The following is a 20,372-nucleotide window of genomic DNA, read 5'->3' as shown; positions in this document are numbered from 1 at the left end:
CAAAACCTGCATTCACTTTCAAAGTGACATTATAATTAAAAGCACCGCAAATAGTTCTACACACGAAGTCAAAACTAGGTTTACTTGTACAAGTTCGGATGTGATTTATATGCTGGAACGTTCCTTCTGTAAGAAACAATGTATCGGCGAAACGGGGCAATCAATGAACATCAGAGTAAACGGATATCGCGCGGACACAGCTAAGAAGCTTGCCAAAGCCATCGCCGACCATTTCAACCAACCAGGTCATAACTTCGATAAACTTAAAACTCTACATCTTAGACAAATTTCCGTTTTGAACGAGAAAGAAAATACAGAGAATCATACCTTATTCGTAAGTTGAAGACATTGCAACCGATAGGCATAAGCATTTCAAAGGGAACTTTAGAATCTATTCGCTACGCTAAATTTGAAGCTATAGGCAACAACACTTAGTTTGGTTGTTTAGTGTTCCTCTTAAATTTTCATTTTCTTTCTTTTTTTTCTTTCGTTTCTTTTTTTTGCCTTTCTTTGCTTTATTTACCTTTTATTTATTTACTTATTCCATTTCAGTATTTTTATGCATCTTTTTTTCACGAGCATCGGTTCCTGCTGCTCCTTCTATTAGTATCTCTTTCACAGACAGGATAGCCCACAACTACCAGCGAAGCAGGTAATAGAGAGGTACTGTGCACACCGTTGACCCACCGACTGACACACGGCTGTTGACATGTGACTGACAAGACGACCGTGTCACTGGCCTTGTGCACAGCACTCCTTTATTCTCAGTTCTACACTCTCGCTGTTAATACACCTTTGCTCGTTGCTGCACCCACCCGCCTTACCCTCTCCTTTTTAGAAGAAACCTACCTATATATAATGTGCCGAGGAAAGCATATGTTGCCTTGAAAAAGACAAGTCCTCTTGTCGAAACGTTGGCTCCCGCTTTCACATGGTTCTCATTTTGCTCATCACCTTGAATTTCCATCTCATGCGTGATTGATTACTTGGAAAACTGCCCAACTGATTTTGACGAAAATAATGTTGACTTACTTTGGAGCTGCTTTAAGGACCTGTGTCATTCTCGTCTTGATAAGTTCATACCAAATAAGAAAAAACAAGTTCACAAGCAAACACCATGGATCAATCGCAACATCATTCATATGAAACACAAAATTAAGAGATTAAAAAAGGCCTGTATGCCGCCAAACTTGATATCTGAAGTGCAAGGCAAACTTGCACTTGCCATGCATAGTTCAAAGGATTATTCTTTTAACTCATCACTGCCTAATTTTATTACAAATGATCCAAGTAAATTTTGGAATTACATTGCCGAGAAGAAGAAACCAATATCCCAAACGACAATAAATGAACAGATGGTTACGGAGAAGGTAGAACTTGCTCAGCACTTTAATATTTTTCACAGTCTAAATTAAACAAAAGTTAAATTATAGGGTTTTACATGCCGAAACCACATTCTGATTATGAGGCACGCCGTAGTGGGGGTCTTCGGGAATTTCGACCACCTGGTGTTTTCGCATTTTTCCCCCATTAAAATGCAGCCATCGTGGCCGGGATTTGATCCCACGACCTCGTGCTTACCAGCCCAACACCATAGCCGCTAAGCAACCATGGTGGGTGCTCATAGTGCAAGCACACATGGCTTGCGCAAGAGGCCAGACTAACCTCTCCCTGAGTGAGGAAGTGCAGTGGCAATAGCTGACGGTCCGCTGTCATCAGAGGAAGGAAGGCCACCTGCAGGTCATCCCGTGTGTTAGCTCCAGCACCACAAATCACTTCAGGCTCTGGTTCCATGGGCACCAAGGCTGAGAAATGGCCACGTGTGTAGCCAAGCGCAATGGGGGACTTCCAGCAGAAACTTGGCTCCCACAACAGTGGGATGTAGATGCCTGATAAGAAAAAGGAGAAATTACAGGCTTGTTGATGACCAAGCCCAAGAGGCATGCAAAGGACAGCGGAAGATGCGGTGGATAGATCCATACATATGCAGTCTCCACTATGCGAACTAGAGGGTGCTGATGACCTTTCTGCATCCCTTGCAATATTTTGCTGTTTCAAAGTCTTGAGGCCAATGGTCATTCAATTAAAAAAATTAATTCTGGGGTTTTACGTGCTGAAACCACATCATCATTATGAGACACACTGTAATGGGGGACTCCGAATTACTTTTGACCCCATGGGGTTCTGTAATGTGCACCCAATGCACGATGCATGGGCGTTTTTGCATTTCACCCCAATCGAAATGCGGCTGCCAAAGCTGGGATTCGGTACCCCGCCTCTGAGCTTAGCAGCGCAATGCCAAAGCCATTTCGCCACCACAGTGGGTGTCAATGGTCATATATTCATAAGAATGGGCATAAGAATCCCTCTGCCCCGAGCCTGGCTCTCCTTAGGTGCGAACTGACTTTTCCTTATTTCTTTCCCTTCCCCTTCAAACTCCTGTCAGACTTCAAGCAAATGAAGCCTTGCAGCTTTGTGCTGCTTTCAAATTTCAGGAGGATGAAAACTCACTTTCAGACTGTCAAGATTCTTCACACAAAAACAAAACTCGAAAAAGGGATTTATGCAGCAATTTCACTGCAGAGACTTCCCATGTAGCATCCAAAGTTTACCCAACATGTGGGGAAGCTTCCCCTTTTCTTATACCCGAACTTATGCGACTCTGATCTCTTCTATTTCTAAATTTCTGGTTCTCAGGAGCCTTTGGTTAACCTGGTGCCATTTATCCAACAAGAAAGATTGTCCTGAAAAAATAATCATCTATCTTGCATGCCTTTCCTTTCTTTAACGCTGTACACTTGGTAATTTCAGGTCATGAATGGCATGTACATATCTATGTGACACAGTGTTCTTGACAGGAAAGCAGCAAGCACGGAAAGGTCTTCAAGAAATTGGTGCCCGGCAACGCCAAGCATTCGATGCTTGCGTTATCCAGAAGGCACCACGAGTGCAACTGGCTGGTTTTGCACAGAGAAGAACACGAATGGAGTGGCAGCGGTGAAAGCTACAGCTGTGCTCGTGCAAAGCATAATTCTAGGTAACTCGCACAATAGGCTAGCCTGTGGCATGCACTGCTGCTCTAATTTAAATGACTGCACACAGCACACATAGCATCTGTCCATCCATGGCAGTGTTCTGCCAACACTTGACATCAGTCATGGTCAGCCAATGCTCAACTATAAAACGATGCAGCTCAGTGCATGCCTGAAAAGGCGGACTTCGAGTGTTCACTGATGCAGACTAGATCCAACTTACATAATCATATATATATAGGCCTTTAACAGATAATTGTGCTACCTTAGAAGGCTTAAGTCATGTTTCAGAATAAATATTGCATGCCCATGCCTCCACAAGAAGAGGTATTCTCTTGGTGATGATGGAGATAAAATTTTAACTGTGCTTAGCCTTAAGAAAGGTGAAGCTTGTGCTCAGGCATTAAAGAGAATGAGAGAGAGAGGGGGGGCAAGCTTCCAGGAAGTTCCCATAAATCTTACATTTCAGTATGCTTACTTATGCAAAGTTTTGTCATCTGGTTTTAAGCATGCAGGCACTAAACATTCAGGTAGATGCACCAACAGCATGGGCTAGCTGTTGTCATGTAACACTCAGGTTTTGCCTGTGCAAACAAACTAAAAAACAACAAAAAGAAAGCATTTCCAACAACTCTTGCTGCCGCGCACGTCCTAAAAAATTAGCACCCACAAGAAGGCACAAGAGATTATACAAAATGATGACACGTGCAATAAAGTAAGCAAATATTGCTAAAATTCTGCTGCCCATCACAAGGTGGAATCACCAAATGAGAAATAAGGGTGGTTGCCTTCAAAGCGGGCATAGCCAAGGGCCTCGCCACGAAAGCTCTTGACATACTTGACCCCATACACAACAATGGGGCGTCGAAGCACATGGGCCAGAGTGAACACATGCATCTGCTCCAGTGCTGATCCAGGTTGTGCAGCCAGGGAGACTAGAGTGGTCCAGTCCTCCTGCCATTGCGCCTCGTCCAGCGAGAAATGCAGCAACCGAGCCTGCAAGGCCTCCGCCTCTCGCCACCGAGGATATAGCCTGCGTGATGAAGACAGATACTCAGAGTATGTGTAAGCAAAGGGGCACAGCAATGTGTCCCAGAAGGCTTCTTAGGCGGCACTGGTAGCATCTTCACAATGTGGAATGTGGTACTCGGCTGTGATGATTAGATGAGTGTAATGCACCGTTTATGTTCATGCAGCACCATGGATATTCTGCAAAAACTAAGGAATTACGCCTTCCAGTCACTTGTAATTATGACCTCCATCAGAAGACCAACAATACTAAATAAGGTGCAAAGCAGGACATGTTTTGTCTTGACAATGACGGATTGCGACATCATTCCGTTTCTGAAAATGATTCATTTTTGCATTGCTACAAGTGACACACTTAATTGTGGTTTATTCTGGGCAAAAGAGGCAAGCAGTACATCTAAACATGGTATTAAATTGTGTCCACTGCTAAATGCCAATGTTGTCTGTGCTAAACTTGAGTGCTAACGAGTGGTTGCACTAATTGGATGGCCCAAGCAATGCAGCGAATCGCTGGCAACATGAGTAAGAGTTGGTTAGAGTTTGCTTTTGCCATATTTTTGCTGGCTGTGCCAAAACGTATATAAAAGGCTCTTTGTCTTCAGGTAAAACCTGATAATTCCCGATTTTGGCACCCTGAACAAGGTTTGTGAAAATTTGCTTAAACCAGATTTCTCGCCGTAGTTGGTCTTTTCATACAGGATAATAACAATAAATGTAAGGGCTACAAAACTAATGAACACTGCCCACTTTGTGTGAGCATCTAATTATTAATCTAATTATTATTATTTATACATGAATATGGCATATGCGACACTTTCACTTAACCCTTTCAGTGTCACTGACGTAACGGTACGTTTCCAAGTCTCTCTCTTGCCATGTTGCTGACACACCCCCCACATTCTCCACTGTCTCTCCTTGGATACCAAGAGTGCATTTTTCATTAACCACGTCATTTTTCCTTCTGCATAACCAAAAGGAAACCGGTGTTCATTTTATGTAGTATACAAAAACATGAATCTGGGGTTGCGTCACTTCCAAAGAAAATCCAACACTGAAAAGTTTAACATTCAAGCAAAAACTGGCATATATAATATATTCAGCACCTGCCGGCATTCAGTGAAAGAATGCATGTTGCCTTTCTACTAGCAGCATCTAAATGAATAAAACAATGGCGCATTGCATAACATTTTCCACATGTCACATATATGAGAAGGGGGGAAAAGCTACATTAAAAGCGAACGTAGTGCTGGCATTGTTCTGCATTGCAAACGGTGACATTGAGAGGACGTTTACCCAACTATGTTACATTCAAAGGTTGTGGCTGATTATGCTATAGTTAGTATTCCATTAATTTTGTTGCACGAGCATATAGCAGGATACAGTAACAGGACAGCAGACTAGGAAAAAAAGCCCGACAAGTCTAGGATGGACACAGAAATAATCAAAACCAGGGGTGTGTGAATACACGAAATTTCAATTACGAATAGAATATTTTTCTTATTTGAAGCATATTCAATTCGAGAAATGCATATTTGGAAATTACCAAATATTCAGGCATGGCCGAATATCGGTAGAAACGGCAAATATTCGGACAGATTGCAAATATTCAAGCATGTAACAAATTATATGCTTGCCCTGCATTCTCCTAAGAATATGTTTATTCACTGAGAAATTCATATCATGCGCACATTATCTGTATGCTCCATTTCAGTCTATCTGTCGCATGCCCGTGAGACAGTAGTAGTTTCAGTTTCCTGTTTGCCAAGCTTCATTCTGTGGCTCCTTCATAAAAATATGTGACATACTTTCGCAATGAAAAGAAAGTCTCAAAAAGTCTTTAGCAGTACTCAAGAATACGCACGTCGTTGACAGCTCGGTGCAGGTCGTGTGAACACCGACGGTAACAACCACAACTCTTCAAAGTCACATGAGACAGCACCCTTTGTTGATGGAAGAGTACAAAAAAAAAAAAAAGAGAGACATGCGATTTTGAGCCGCCGCCATTGGCTCACCATCGCATGCTTCCACTTGCACAAACAGTATAGAGCGCGCGAAGACTATGTCATCATGAGACAAACCCAGTATGTCCATATCAGAAACGAAACCTGTAGTAACTGACAGTAACTTCGCCTCGTTTCTCCTTCCCCACATGCTCAATGTCACCTAGACTTTCCTCTAGGTTGCGTTGCGTTTGCTGTGCACTCAGCGCGCTCCTTCATTCTTTCGCTAGCTCGGAGTCTGTACCAATGACCTGAGAGGTGGCATACGCCTCCCTAGTGAATTTTTTCCAGCAGCACAAAGGGACAGATGGATTTTTAAGGTCATTAGGTAAGATGACATTGTTTGTGCCTGCTTGCCGATTTGCACAGAAGTGCCGAACATCCATCACGGACTGGATGAAACTAAGCAAGAGTACGACTTGAATACAGTTTTCTATTAAGTTCAGCTAAATAAATGCTTTTTATGTCAATTCTCCCCCATTAGGAGTGTATTTCATTTACCGTTTTGAAGTAAGTTATTTGGATACACGTCATCATGTTGCCAATTATTCTTCTGATGGATGAACTTCTGATAAGACAACTTTTCATGAGCCCTTCGAGTTCGTCTTAAAGAGAGTCTACTGTATCAAACTATTTTGCGATCTTCTTTGAGCTCAATAGATCCGAGATTGTCTGTATTCGAAATATTCCCACACAAGGTTTTCCAGCAGAAAACAGGCAACACCGAAAAGAGGAAGCAGCTGTACTCACACAGAGGCAGCCTCGCACAAGCTGTCTCCAAGAACTTGACGCAGTGAGTTGTCCCGATCAAAGACACCCCAGGTGGCTTGTAGTGCAGAGTCTAGAAGACAGTTGCCAGCACTGCGATTCCAGAGGGCATACAGCCTTGAGCCCAAGGTCTCGGTAAGCTCCAGGCTCCAGTTGATGATGGCTGAATCTTCCTCAAGCTCTGGGCCAGGAACAAAATAGAAAGCATATATTTGCACACAAAGTAGAGCTATTAAGATTACATCCATTTAAGATATTTTGTATCAGAGAAGCACTAGAATATGGCACTTTTGCAGGGTTCTCCACACACCTGCTGTGTTAAGCAATGTTCGCGCATAGAACAAATCCATTCCACATCCCTATGCTTAAACAGTTTATTTCCCTGGAATGTATTCAATTCACTGTTGCCTGCTAATGGAAGCAGAAATATCACAAAATAGGGTGGCAAAATCCCAGAACAGTACCAAAGATTGTATACACTTACAACAGCCAAGTTTTGATAAATTCTTAAGAAAAATGCTGCTTCTACAGCCAAATGAAAAAAGCTTTTATTAAAGAAGGCATTCACATTTGTCAAAAGACTGTTCCATCTACTTCCATGATGTTAACCTTTCATCAAACCAAGCTGTAAATGTACTGAAAAAATTAAAAAACTAGCTATAGCATAACTATCTTAAGTGTAATTGTTTTTTAATAGAGTCATATGTCTGGACAAGCAGGGGTAGGAGAAGGCAGCTACTGTATTTGCACAAATGTGATGTGACCACGAATATAGTAATGCAAAGGGAGAGAGTGGTACTCTTGACAAATCCCAGCATGGCATTACGATTATAATGAAAATGAGTGATGTGCACTACATTTAGATCTATAGGTGCTTTTAGAATAGCATTAGAGGCAGTACATTCCACCAATTCAAAAGTGTTTGGGACCACAGTCTGTCGCTGCAGTCTATGCCAATGTGCATCCCAGTAACGAGTCACTCATCACGCCATGCTGAAACAATCAATCCTTTATAGGAAAAGACATAAAAATACCTGAAAAAATTTATATTTTTCATTTAAATGTGCAGAATACACTGATAATAATATTCAATGTAAAGAAAACGTATTTTTGGCAACTTTTTCAGCAAAACGTTTCTTCTCTGTGGGCCACACCAGGCTGAACACCAAAAGCAGTCCTTTGATACTTTTCTTCTGGTCAGGAAACTTCAGGCTAAGTTTGCTATAGGGACAGCAGCGGCCACTAGGGGCACCACTGCAGATGAGGAGGCATAGGTAGCAGTACAAGGTAAATAGAGAAGTTTTGAAGTAAAGAAGGATTAAGATGTATATAATAATGCTAAAATGAAAAGCATGTATAGGATACCTGGTTAAATCAAGCAGGCCAGGTCACTATTTGTCACCACCCTGTTTCAAAGGAGATGCCAATAAATCATCACCATCAGGCTATGATCGTCAATGTCATTGGCTTGCTTTGGGGGTTAGAATAGTTTACATGGGCTTAGGCTCGATCGCACTAGAACTACACGTTGCCAATTTTGGTCTGCCTTTTTGCAACAACTATGCTGTGCCAGCAGGAGTGGAGTTGTCGGCAGACAAGTAAAACAATTTTGTTGCCACACTGCAACGACATGACGGCCCCCTGTGCCGACGCAACTGCTGTAGAATTTTTGCCACCGATTTCTACACGTGCTGCTTTTTTTTTCTCATTTTCAACAAGACATTTAGCATATCTGCCCCAAGGAAGAGCCAGAGCGCGTGCAACTTACCACGTTTGAATACCAATTTACCTGAGCAGTGCATTTGTTTACACCAGCACGTACGGCCACAGTTGGTCGTTCGCTTCATGCTCTGTGTAAACCATGTTGCACTGACACGAAATAAGGACAAAATATTGCAAGACATGCTGATTTTCTAATACGAGCGCCGTCGCATAACACTAGCTCATATGAGCTACACCATATAAGTGGTCAGCAGTTTTAGGGGCCCCTTTGAAAACAGTGACTGGGAAATAGTGGGCTGTTATTGACAGCTCGTTTCTGCATTTTCCCCCCTCCTAGAATTCTTCAGTATGCATGCAGTGTGCTCAATAAAACATAGGCAGAGAGTTCATTTTTCCAGGGGGGGGGGTCCGACCAGCTTTACGAACCCTATATATATATATATATATATATATATATATATATATATATATATATATATATATATATATATATATATATATATATATATATATATATATATATTTCATGCACTTAAAGGAACTTTGCGTGACCTCGAAGAATTGAGCGCTGAAGTGACGGCATTATATGAGTACATACAAGATCCCATAGTAGGAGACAGTTCAATTTCGCAGCACGAGTCCTCTCGGTGGTATAATCTTCCTTTGTGTAATTGTCGCATACTTGGCTATCACTAATACGTCTTCGCCTTTCTGGTGAAATTGCAGCCTCTCTTTCTCTTTTTCTGGGAGTCCGAGCATAAGCACTGCTGCACATGACTGCTGTTGATTCCGATTTCAAGTGAATCCGGCTTGGCCTCATTTCGGTTACTGAGTGAATTATACAATGTGCCTCAGCTATCACGCACCAAGACTTAAAAAAAAAAAAGCAGTTGCATTACTCAAAGACAACCTAGTGCATATTGTTTCCAGTACAGTGGAGTAGCCGCCAGTAATTACTTCATTACTGATATTTAGTTCAGTAATTGTAATTAATTACCTAATTCGAGAAGTACTGTCTTAATTTTCAAAGTGTCAATGAGGCATTTGTAGGCATCCCAAGATGACATCTAACTGTAGTGTTTTCTGAGACATGTTAATTGTGCACAATTTTTTCCGAGTGGCAAAAGAACCCACGAAGTATGAAAAGTACCAAGTAAGGGCGCTCCCACCCACATGCATTGCCTATCGCAAGCGCAAAGAGACAGTGCATCACCTTGATAATGGTACAGAAGGAGCACCAACAGCAAGTTTGTGGCTTCACAGCTATTCCTTCCTCTCATTTCTATGTCACACTGACTATCTGTATCTAAAGGCCGACTGATCACATTGATAACAAAAGCCCCTTGATAACACGGCCGAAGTGCCGCTCTGTACACGCACGAAATGCGAAAAGCAATGTAATAGGCATGGAATGTTTCAAAATCTTGGCTTTGCTCGCACCGCATCGAAAGAGTACGCGCAAAGCTATATTTCGTGCCAGAAACTTGCTTCGGACCGGAGCCAAATTAAAGTGACTGATTTATTTTCCATGAAAGTGTATACGTGCTGAAAAAACAGGTTCATGTCAAAAAATAAAAGCGAAATAAGCAGACCGGGAAGTGACCAATGTGTAGAGGAAAGTAAAAAACGATGCATTCAAGAAAGTAAATATACCACTTCTAAATGAGCCGAATTGGCAATCAGAATGTCTGCACACACACACACACACACACACACACACACACAAAAAAAAAAACAGATTTCAGTGTGCCCTTATTATCTATGAATTCGTAGGATCCGCTGAACACCAGCCTAGAGAACAGGTGTCTGAATAGGTGTTCGAATAGGTGTCCTTTTGCAGCTATACAGTACTGTGTCCGTTTTATCACATCTTCAGAGGCTTTCTTGATGGCCAACGCAGGAACTCTAGGGCAGACGACAGTTATCCTTGCTTTGAACAAATCAGACGTCTGTCTCTATCATGTAAGCACGATCTTTCACATAACTCCAAAGAAAGAAATCGAGTGGAGAGAGGTCAGGTGACCTAGTCAGCCAATTTACAGGCCCGTGTCTTCCAATCTATTGCTCATGAAAAGTCACATCCAGCCAGTTTCGTGCTTGGCTGCTGCTGTGTGCAGGTGCCCCATCTTGCTGATACCACAGAAGTAGAAGACGTGACAGCAAGACTTCACTGAGAAACTCATCCACCACTCCTTCAAGGATTTCATTCATGTAACTCTGGCCAGTCAGTGTGTGATCAAAGAAGATGGGACCGATTATAGCGTCGGCGTAAACACCGAATCACACACTGAGTGACTACTGGTACTGGTGCTGATTGCACTTTAAAGTGTGTGGATTGGAGTCCCTCCAATAGTGTGAATTATGGAAATTTACTCAGGCATTTCTGCGAAAATTGGCTTCATCTGTGCACATGATGTCGTTCAAAAAGTCAAGTGACTCATCGGCTTTTGTGAGAACCCAATTTGAGAAATCTAGGCGATTCTACAGGGCCCTATCTTCTAAGCATTGGTGCTGGTTAAGATGGTATGGGTTAAATGCCATTGTTTAGAACCCTCCAAACTGATGACTTGGAAATTGGTACCTGGGCGGCTACGTCCCGCACGCTAGCATGAGGGTTTAAGATCATATATTGTAGCACATCCGTGCATAGCCTAGGACTCAAAGATGGAGTCCTCCACCGCTGTTTCTCAAAACTGCCGGTTTGTCTCAGGTTTTCATAATTTCTGATGATAGTTGATGTGTTTGGTCTACCGCCACACTTCCATGACTGATATATCAGGGTGTCTACAAGTTGACATTTCCAAATTCCCCTAGTTTTCCGGATTTTCCCCGAGTGCCTTTGCAAAATTCCCTGAGTGATGCAGCACTATAATTTATGTCAAGACGGGCTGAAACCATATCGCCCGAAGCTGCCACTTTCTAGTAAAAAAAAACGGCTTAATCCAATTTGAACACTAAGGAGTAATGTTTATGTTATTCAAAAAGAGAATAGAAGGGATGGGTTAGTAAAATGCACAACAAAATGTCTTCGAAAAAAATTTCAAATCGAGTTGGACATACTCAAATATGAATTAAATGGAGATGCATACAGAAGCAAATATTTTAGAATATGAGCTATTTCTATCACAGATAGCAAGCTCAATGGTATGAGGCAGCTCGTAAGCCAACTTCAACTGTCCCAACATACTCTCAGCCCGCGCATGACGCCTCAGTGTTGTGTTTCACTGCCTTAGAGAGTTTATTTTGGTTTGGATGAAGGACACCTACATCTCGGCATCAGCCAACACTTTGTTTTTCGAGTTCAAGCTCCTTCAAAACAGTGGCAGCACGCTTCCTTTCCCGTTCATTCCACAATGCGTAGGTCCTTTCTGTTCTTGTCCTCCTTTCACCACTCGTTCACCCCATGGACCATTTGAAGCATCTTCTTGGTAAGTTGTATAGTCCATGTCCGATTTTTCGAACTCCCTAGTGGCCGCGAAAATGTCCGAAAAATCGGCCAATTGGAAAAAATAAATGCATATCATTTACTGCCCTTAAGGGCTCAAACCGCCACAGGCACATTTGAAAACGCTCTGAAGACCTGTCAGTACACGTATTAGGCATATCGGTGCTCATACTGTGACAGGAAATACAGGGTGCATGCGCGTATAATTAAGGAATACATACTGTGTCCCGTGGCAATAGCCCCTTCCCACGCTTGTTATGCTTCACTGCAATGCTTTTGCATATGCTTCACCAAGTAACATTTCTGTACAGAGGCGAAGCTGACTTCCAGGAACCAGCATTATGCAACGCACCGTGCTTTCCAAGCTTCTAAGCCAATCGCAAGGAGCACAAACTGGGAGTCTGTGCAATTGCTGACACCAGTGAATTCTTTCAATAAAAAACACGGCACCCAACGGCAAGAAGCTTCTTAGCAAACGTCGAAGCAGCTAGGCCTAGCGTTGCTGCAGTGGTGGCTACGACTGTCAGCGGATCTGCGTGCGAGAGCGCCAGTTCGAGGCGGCGAGGTAATCAAAATGGCTGCAGTGGTGGCTTTGATTAATGCCATTTCTGACCCGCGGTCACGACAAATTGTCCGCAAAATCGGACAGCGAAGAGTTCTTGTGTCCGACATTTCAGACGTTCTGATGCGTTGACTCTATGGGGTACATGGTGGTGCCGCGAAGCCGGCCAAATTATCGGGAATCCGGAAAGTCAGTCGTTGACTGTACACTGGCAACTCCTTCAGCTGACGATGGGGCATCAGACTATTCATTACAATTCCTGTCTGTTACTTGAGCCAGCATTACCGCAACTTTCGACTCTTTCGATAAAGTTACAGTGAATTTTCCCTGATAGAGGCACACATTCCCCGAGTTTTCCCCCTAGTTTTTCCCGACTACTCAAAATCCCCGAGAATTCCCGGTTTTCCCGGTTGGTAGACACCCTGTATATATATTTGCGGCCTTCCTAGGTCTTGTGCACCTCTGCAATCCTATCTTTGCCTGCTGACTAGACACTCACACCACCCTCTGACAACAGTTCCAACCTTGACTGTGCTTTTCTAAAGCAATTGCATGCCACGCAAGCATTATACCTGCAAGGTTCCAGGCTACCAACATCCCCGAGACACCTCCATGGACATTGTCGAGACCAGTAGTGAGCTTTCAAATACCAGGAATTATGAAAAAATCCCACGTTTCCTCCACTGGCTTGAAACAGCTCAACCTGTCCCATATATCTACATTATATAGTGGGACTGTACAAGTATATACTGATGGTTTGGTCCCACCATCTGCCACAATGGCAGCATTTGTCATCCTACAACTTGGAATTACTCGGCGATTTCAATTAGACCATAAATCAACATCTACGGCTCCGGAACTTACAGGAATATGGGAGACTATTTTATGAGAACGCAGACAGCTCATAAATGGATGGTGTTCTGTGATGCCAAATCAGCGCTACAGGTGCTAAATTGCTTTTTAAAGAAAGGACCATATTACCTATTGGTGCTGGAAATCACCAAGCTTTATCACAGCGCTGCGTTAGGTGGCCACGTGATCACTTTTCAATGGGTACCTAGTCAGTGTGGTGTGACTGGCAATGAACTTGCTGACAGTGAGGCAAGACCTGCCTTCTCTTCCTCTGATGAAATACAGATTGCCGAATTGCGACCTGACACCAACTCTATGATCAAGGCACTCATGCAGGACCTTACAAAGGAATACAGAGCCCACGATGACAACATTCATAGACGCCTATACATGATCAATCCAGACGCTAAATTCTGTTTGCGCCCAAAGGTTACGTGGAGTAAAACATCATTGCTACACAGGATTCGGCTGGGCATTGCTTTGACCAGTCGCTACGCGCACCTCATCGGCCAATCGGACAGCCCTGATAGTGAACACTGCCTGACACCTGAAACGCTGGAACATATACTGTGTGATTGCCCAGCATATAAGCTGGAGCAAAGTACATTGGAAAGTTCCCTAGTAAGCGTTGGCAGGCAACCACTGTCAGAGGACACTACCCTCGGCCCATGTATGGCCTGACATTGCCACTTCAATACGGGTAACTAAAATGCTGAAGTTTCTGTAGGACACCAAGCCAGATGAGCGGCTCTAGCAGGGCAACTGTCTCATATTCATAAGCACCCACCACTTCTCTTATCATCATCACCCATAGCAGTACTTTCACTCACCTCTACCCCAGTTCAGAGTAGCAGACTAGAACGCACTAGCTCAGGTCAAGGTCTTTGTCTTTCCCGTCAATAAATTCTATCTATGCGGCCTTCCTCTTGTTGCCATTTGCAGATCCTGAGGCAAGGATCATGTTTACCTTCTGCTCATTAGAGAAAGACATGGCGACTGGGACAAAACAAAATGCACCTTTAAACCTCTGCACTGACACTGTCAATTCACTTTTGTGGTGACAGGTATTGTGGCCAAAAAAAAAAAAAGGAATCCGTACACTTTATCTACGCTAAGACAACAGCTATCACAGCTTGTTTCCAACTAACACCAAACGAGACATGTTACTTCGGCCGGGGCGCAGCAGACAGGGCACTAGCTGGATCACGATGTTTTTCTTTATTTCCTTTATTTCGTTTTGGATAACTCAGAGAGAGCCTGTTTGAGGGTACTGCTTTATGATCCGGGTGGGAAAGCAGTCACGTGGTATTCTACATATTTTGCAGGGTTTACTTATCAGTCAAAAAAAAAAAAAAAGATTAGTACGCAATTAGTACATCGCTGAAAATACCGCAGTTAGGAGTCCATTGGCTGTGCCTTCAAATGCCTCATCGATACTTTTATAATTCGGATTGTACGTCTCAAGTTAGATATTTAATTACAATTACCTAATTAAATATCAGTAACGAAAAGATTAATGGCAGCTACTCCACTTTACTGTAAACAATATGCAGTAGATCTTTTTCAAGTAACGCACTGCTCTTATTTTAAATGTTGGTGCACGATAGTTAATTGGGACACCCTCCATATATTTGACCTTTACATTCAACTGACGATGTTTCCATCCCAAATAAATGTTGTAAATTATTATAAATGTTTTTTTTATGAGTTGTTAACATTGCTTACTGGAAAGAAAAGCAATACTGAGACACACAACATTCACATGCATTCCAAACGTCATTGATGAAAGACTCTGCCGAAGGGGTCACTGGTCAAAAAAGCACGCAAAGAAATTTGAAGCGTGGTGACCATACAGCAATATATCCATTGTCTAGGCATAGGCTATTTATACCTTTAGAAAAAATTTTTAATTGGCTTCCCCCATCTCTTTCAAAAATATAAACTTTGTCCTGTGTGTATATTTAAATATATTGTGTATGTGCATGGTGCTTACAGTGGAAATTTAAAGCAATATTGAAGTGAGAAAATTGGGATGAGGCAACCGCCCCTAGTGCTTCTAACACGCATGTCATCCTACTGTCAGGATTTGCAGAAATAAAGCAGAAGTATTTATTTAAAGCAGTGCATGTCCGCACCAACAATGATGCAGTAAGCTAATAGCCCTAGTAAAATTTCAAGTGAAAGGCGGAGGAAAGTCAAAAGAAACCTCAAATGATGTTGGTGGCAAAGTTCTGGTAATGACACTTTAGTTGTATGTGTGTAAAGTGGGAGAGGGCTTCGGCATTGCCCTGGGGGGGGCTCAGCCCCCCTGGAAAACTCCGGAGGGGGCTCGGGGCTTGGAGGCCCCCCGTAGTCTGTGTCTATGCAATGAAGTATTGTTAAAGGTACTAACAACTGTCCAGAATGTGTTGCGAGATATTCATGAAATTGAAGTGACTGCAGTCACTAATGATCGAAAAATACAAATAAAAATTTTCCCCGCCGTTTTCCGCATTACCACATCATTCGACACCCTGACCAGTAAAGCTTCCCACTGCACTAAAAAAATAGGCACCAGAAAAATTGGTTGTCAGTCCCATTAAAAGAAACTCTTCGTGTATAAGCGCTCAGTTAAAAAGTGCACAGCTTCTTCGTAAATGTTGATGCTTGCTGTATACTCCCATAACTGAGAGAAACATGTAACAGTATTTTGGGGGCTGTAAGTTGTTGCCTATTTGGCATAAGAGGAAGCTTTAGCTCGAGTGTTCTTATCTAAATACATGTAAAAAGAGAATTCGTTTTTCTCGGCAACCACTGCACCAAATTTGATGAAGTTTGTTGCATTTAAAAGAAAAACTTGTCTAGTCACTGTTGGTTTTGAATTTTTGATTTAGGTCCTCAATATTTTAAAAAAAACTTCGCAAAAATCAAAATTTTCCAGAAAACAAAACTATCAAGTTTACAACTCTAACTCGGCAACGAAGAATGATAACACAATTCTGTGAATTGCACCTAATAGTGCATCTAAAGTGGACAAAATTCATATGTTACACATGAATCTCAAAAATTTAATAATATGGAAATACAGCTTTTGCAGAACCCTTCTAAGCAACGTAACAAGTTCACGTAAGATTTAAAATGACATATCAAATTTGTCCGCTTTCAATGGTCTAATGGATGCCGCTTACAGAACCACGATATCTGCTCTTGATGCAGAGCTACGAATTTGTAAACTTCGTGCTTCTATTTTTTTTTAGCTTTCGAATTTTGGAAAATCCTTGTAACAAAATTCAGGACATAAATCGAAATTCTGCTTCCAACAGTCACTAGAATTTATCTTTCTCTCTCAAATGCAACAAGTTTCATTTAAATCGGTCTAGGGGTTATCTCAGAAAAACGTTTATGTGTTTTACATGTATCTGAATAGGCCGCGTCGGTGTTGGACCCGAGCTAAAGCTCCCTGATAAAACGCAAACAAATGTGTCACCATAAGAATATGACAGCCTCCTCTATAGGTCATGAACAACATATACAGGGCCATCACCATACGTAGTTGCATTTCATTCATGGAAGCACCGGCAAGTGCAACCAGCAACCTTTGATCAGCAATGGTGACAGACCGATGCTGGCTGTGTGCAGCGCAACCGCTTCCTGCTTCTTGCATGTGCACCATACAACACTTCAAATCGCTATGGCCAGAACTGAAATTGAAAAACAGTCCCCTTCATCCAAATTGCTTATGTTTTAGTTCAGGTTCATTGGTAGTAGGATCACCGACTTGCCTGCTCAGCAAGGCTTAACATTCGCTTAATGGGATCGACACTGCCTCAAACTTGATTCGAGTAGTTGGCAAGGGCTGACAGTAATGTATTTCAACTTCGGAAGCATGTTTCAGCACAAAAAGTATGAAGTAATACAGGGTGTCCCAGCTAACATTAAACAAGCTATTAAAAAAAACAAAAAAAAACAGAGAGACGGAACAAAGACGAACGACCGAACATCGTAGCTCTCATAATTGTACCTTGCACCGTGTTTTTCTTTGCTTTTTCTATATGTACAAGAAGAGGTGCTGCAGTAATTGCGTTGTCTGTGCAATGTTTTCTTTAAGTGGTTGATTTCACAAATGTTGGCAGCTCATTTTGTCTGTCTCTCACAAGCCAGAATGACACTGCTGCACACAACCGGTCTTTACCATTGTTCTTCCAACTCATGAGGACCACTTGAGCTGCTCTGCACAAGCTAAAAGGCAGAAAGAGCATGAAAAGTCACTACAATAATGACACAAACACACCTGCCAGCTGCTGCACCACTTGCCGAGTGCCCCCTCAACATGCCCCCTCTGAACCGGCGCTGCCTCCGTGCAGACACTGTTTGCAGAGTATGAAGCTCGTCCTTATCACGACGGAGATGTTTCATGGCCAGTAAAATTAACAAAGGACTCTGCTGAAAGTAACTGCACCCAAAGCCACTTACGGCTTCACATGAAACTTGTACAGAGAGCTCTCGTCAGATGTGAAACAGAGGTGTGTACTCGGTTTCAGTAGTTCTGTTCAGCACTGTGGAAGCTACAGGTTTTTTCGGCTACTCAGGAGGCATTTGGGCACATTTACCGCACTGTTCCGAGCCTATTCCAATGCTAATTTATTCATTCCTTTCACGTCAAATAGCAGCTTGGAAGCATATCACATGAGCGAGTTTGCTGATGTCATTTCTGCAAAGGAAGAAGCTCTATCCAGGAGGGAGTCCTCCACAGTGTTGCAACTGTGCCAACTGCACATGTGAATTTAGTCACTATCAAAGCATTTGTTTGTAGTTTTTAAATGAAAATAATGTCTATACACCAGCGTTGCATCACTTTTTATTCTTCTTCGCACATTTTCATTTGAGCAAGTGTAGTTTCAGTATCAAAGAGCAAAATGCAATAAGCTCCAACTGCAACCTGCAGTGCAGCTTCCCAAGTAAACACCTGCTGACAAGTTCACCTCTCAGGGCCACTGACAGAATGCAAGGGGTTCCGAACTATGGCATTACATCTCGCTGCGCAATAAATTGCGCTCACAGGTCATGTAGCGTTGGCTATGCTGCAAGGAACTACTGACCTAGAGTATACATTGCATTTTTTCTACATTATCTGTATGATACCACTACAGCCGGGGATACTGCATTGGTCTATTTAGTCTAACCATGCTTTTAAAAAGCAAATAGGATGCCAAGCTTCTTGCTTGTCCCCTATTCCTGCTCTAACCCATCAAATGACACTTGCTGCCTATTGTTCAGTGTTGGCTGAACACATTTAGTAGAAATCTCTGTAGTCAGAACCGAAGCCTAGCAAGAAAAATATATTTTTAGTTTGTTGCCTATCGGCAACACTCATCCATGAAGGGTTAACAACAGATCAATGCACTGCACTGGGCTAAGCGACAGATGCGCAAGCATCAGGACAGCTATTTCTTAAAAGTGAAGCCATGTAGATGCACACTGAATGAAGCCACTAGAAGCCACTAGATCAGCATACTGCAGTTGTAGCCCTCTGCACCACCATAGCTTGAAGTTGGTCATGCACGTGCTGCTCGCAGACCCTCACTTCCTGCCACCAAAAGGTTTACCTTTCTGCGAAGTTTCATTGCCTCCACATTTTGAAGACCAAAGCAGACAGAATTAGAAAAATGACATGATGTGCTTTCCAGGAATGGTAAAGCCAACGGGTAGATGTCAAGAGGTAGTCACATACATGGTACTTGTGAAACATCTAAGTGTCATTCATAAGTTAACACAAGTTCTTGCTTCATGGAAACAAACATATGTTCAGATGTAGCACTTCTTAGCGCACAAAAATACTAGGGCCATTAAGGGAGAACAGCAAACTTCCATGAAATCCTAAACAGGGTCATGCCAAAATTTTGAAATTCATTTGGTTCCCTTTCAGATCTGCCCTTCATCTCTCCCAATCAGAGCTGTGGCTGCAAGTATTAGTGAGCCATTAAGAGATAACTGCATGAGGCAGTGCACTTAGCCACCAAATTGGAAAGGTGATGCTTACATTCCCATGCCCACTTCTGACTGCCTTGCTTGGAAAGGGAGAAGAATGTGGTTGGAGTTCGATGCACAATTGATGTCCAGCAACTACAAAAAAATCAGGCATCATAACTCACCTTTTTGCACATCCTGATCCAGTAGTTCATCAAACAGAACCTTCTGCACAGATGGATGAAACTCTCTGATTTCTAAGTGAAAGATAATAACCAAGAGAACATAACACTGAGTAAGTAATGTTTACATATCAAAATAACACTGGCACTTTAATATTAAAGTCGAAATCAACTTTCATTTCTCATGCCTTCAAGGTTTTAACATTCTGGAGTTTTCACCTTTGCCACCTTGCCTCAGTGAAGATCTTTTTTATGAAAAAAGAAAAATTGTTGAAAGACGAGCCAAGCTCCGATGTGTGAATGAATTGGCTAGTTTGTATAAAAGATTTCCTTAGAACAAAGATAAGCTGGGACATTATGATTGCCTTTATCAAAACAAATCCTAAACTTCTTTTCAAAAAGGCACCAACGTCATGAACTACACATTTTGCTTGTGCTACCCTACTACATCCTGCCTAGTCACCTAGCTGATCCAGTAGTAGCCAACTCCACCCAAACCAAGGCACAAGCCAATTCAATCTGATAAGTCGTGAAGGACTGCATTGGAATTTCCAGTTTGCTGCACAAGTTCCACGCATCCAGGTTTGTTAATTTACATGTCAAATTGTGACACGGCCTTGGCCAACTTCAGAAATAAACACGCTGTGCACAGAATGTACACCACAAAGAAGACTATGGTCAACAACGGAGCAAACAATGAAGTGCTCCATTATTGTCCGTCTTGTTTGTGGTGCCCATTCTACGCACGTTTATTTCTGATGATCAACTAGCCCAATGCCATCTCGTTTTGGAATACATTGGTCGACTCCTTTGACTGCTGTTACATATATTTAA

General features: G+C 42.4%; 1 protein-coding gene across 6 annotated transcripts in view; it reads right to left on the bottom strand.

Moving 5' to 3' along the window:
• The window catches only part of trbd (ubiquitin thioesterase trabid), an 84,372-nt gene that overhangs the window by 4,213 nt on the left and 59,787 nt on the right, over positions 1-20,372 (bottom strand). For all 6 annotated transcript variants that reach the window (XM_065431364.1, XM_065431367.2, XM_065431333.1 and 3 more), the window contains exons 7-10: positions 19,542-19,613; positions 6,812-7,010; positions 3,821-4,065; positions 1,666-1,889 (exon numbers count right to left, since the gene is read on the bottom strand). In XM_065431364.1, the coding sequence (XP_065287436.1) occupies positions 1,666-1,889; positions 3,821-4,065; positions 6,812-7,010; positions 19,542-19,613 (740 nt within the window). The remainder of the gene's footprint in view (positions 1-1,665; positions 1,890-3,820; positions 4,066-6,811; positions 7,011-19,541; positions 19,614-20,372) is intronic.

The sequence above is a fragment of the Dermacentor albipictus genome, chromosome 1 (assembly GCF_038994185.2).
Source record: "Dermacentor albipictus isolate Rhodes 1998 colony chromosome 1, USDA_Dalb.pri_finalv2, whole genome shotgun sequence".
In the NCBI taxonomy this organism is placed as follows: Eukaryota; Metazoa; Arthropoda; class Arachnida; order Ixodida; family Ixodidae; genus Dermacentor; species Dermacentor albipictus.
This window is presented reverse-complemented; position numbering and strand designations above follow the sequence as displayed.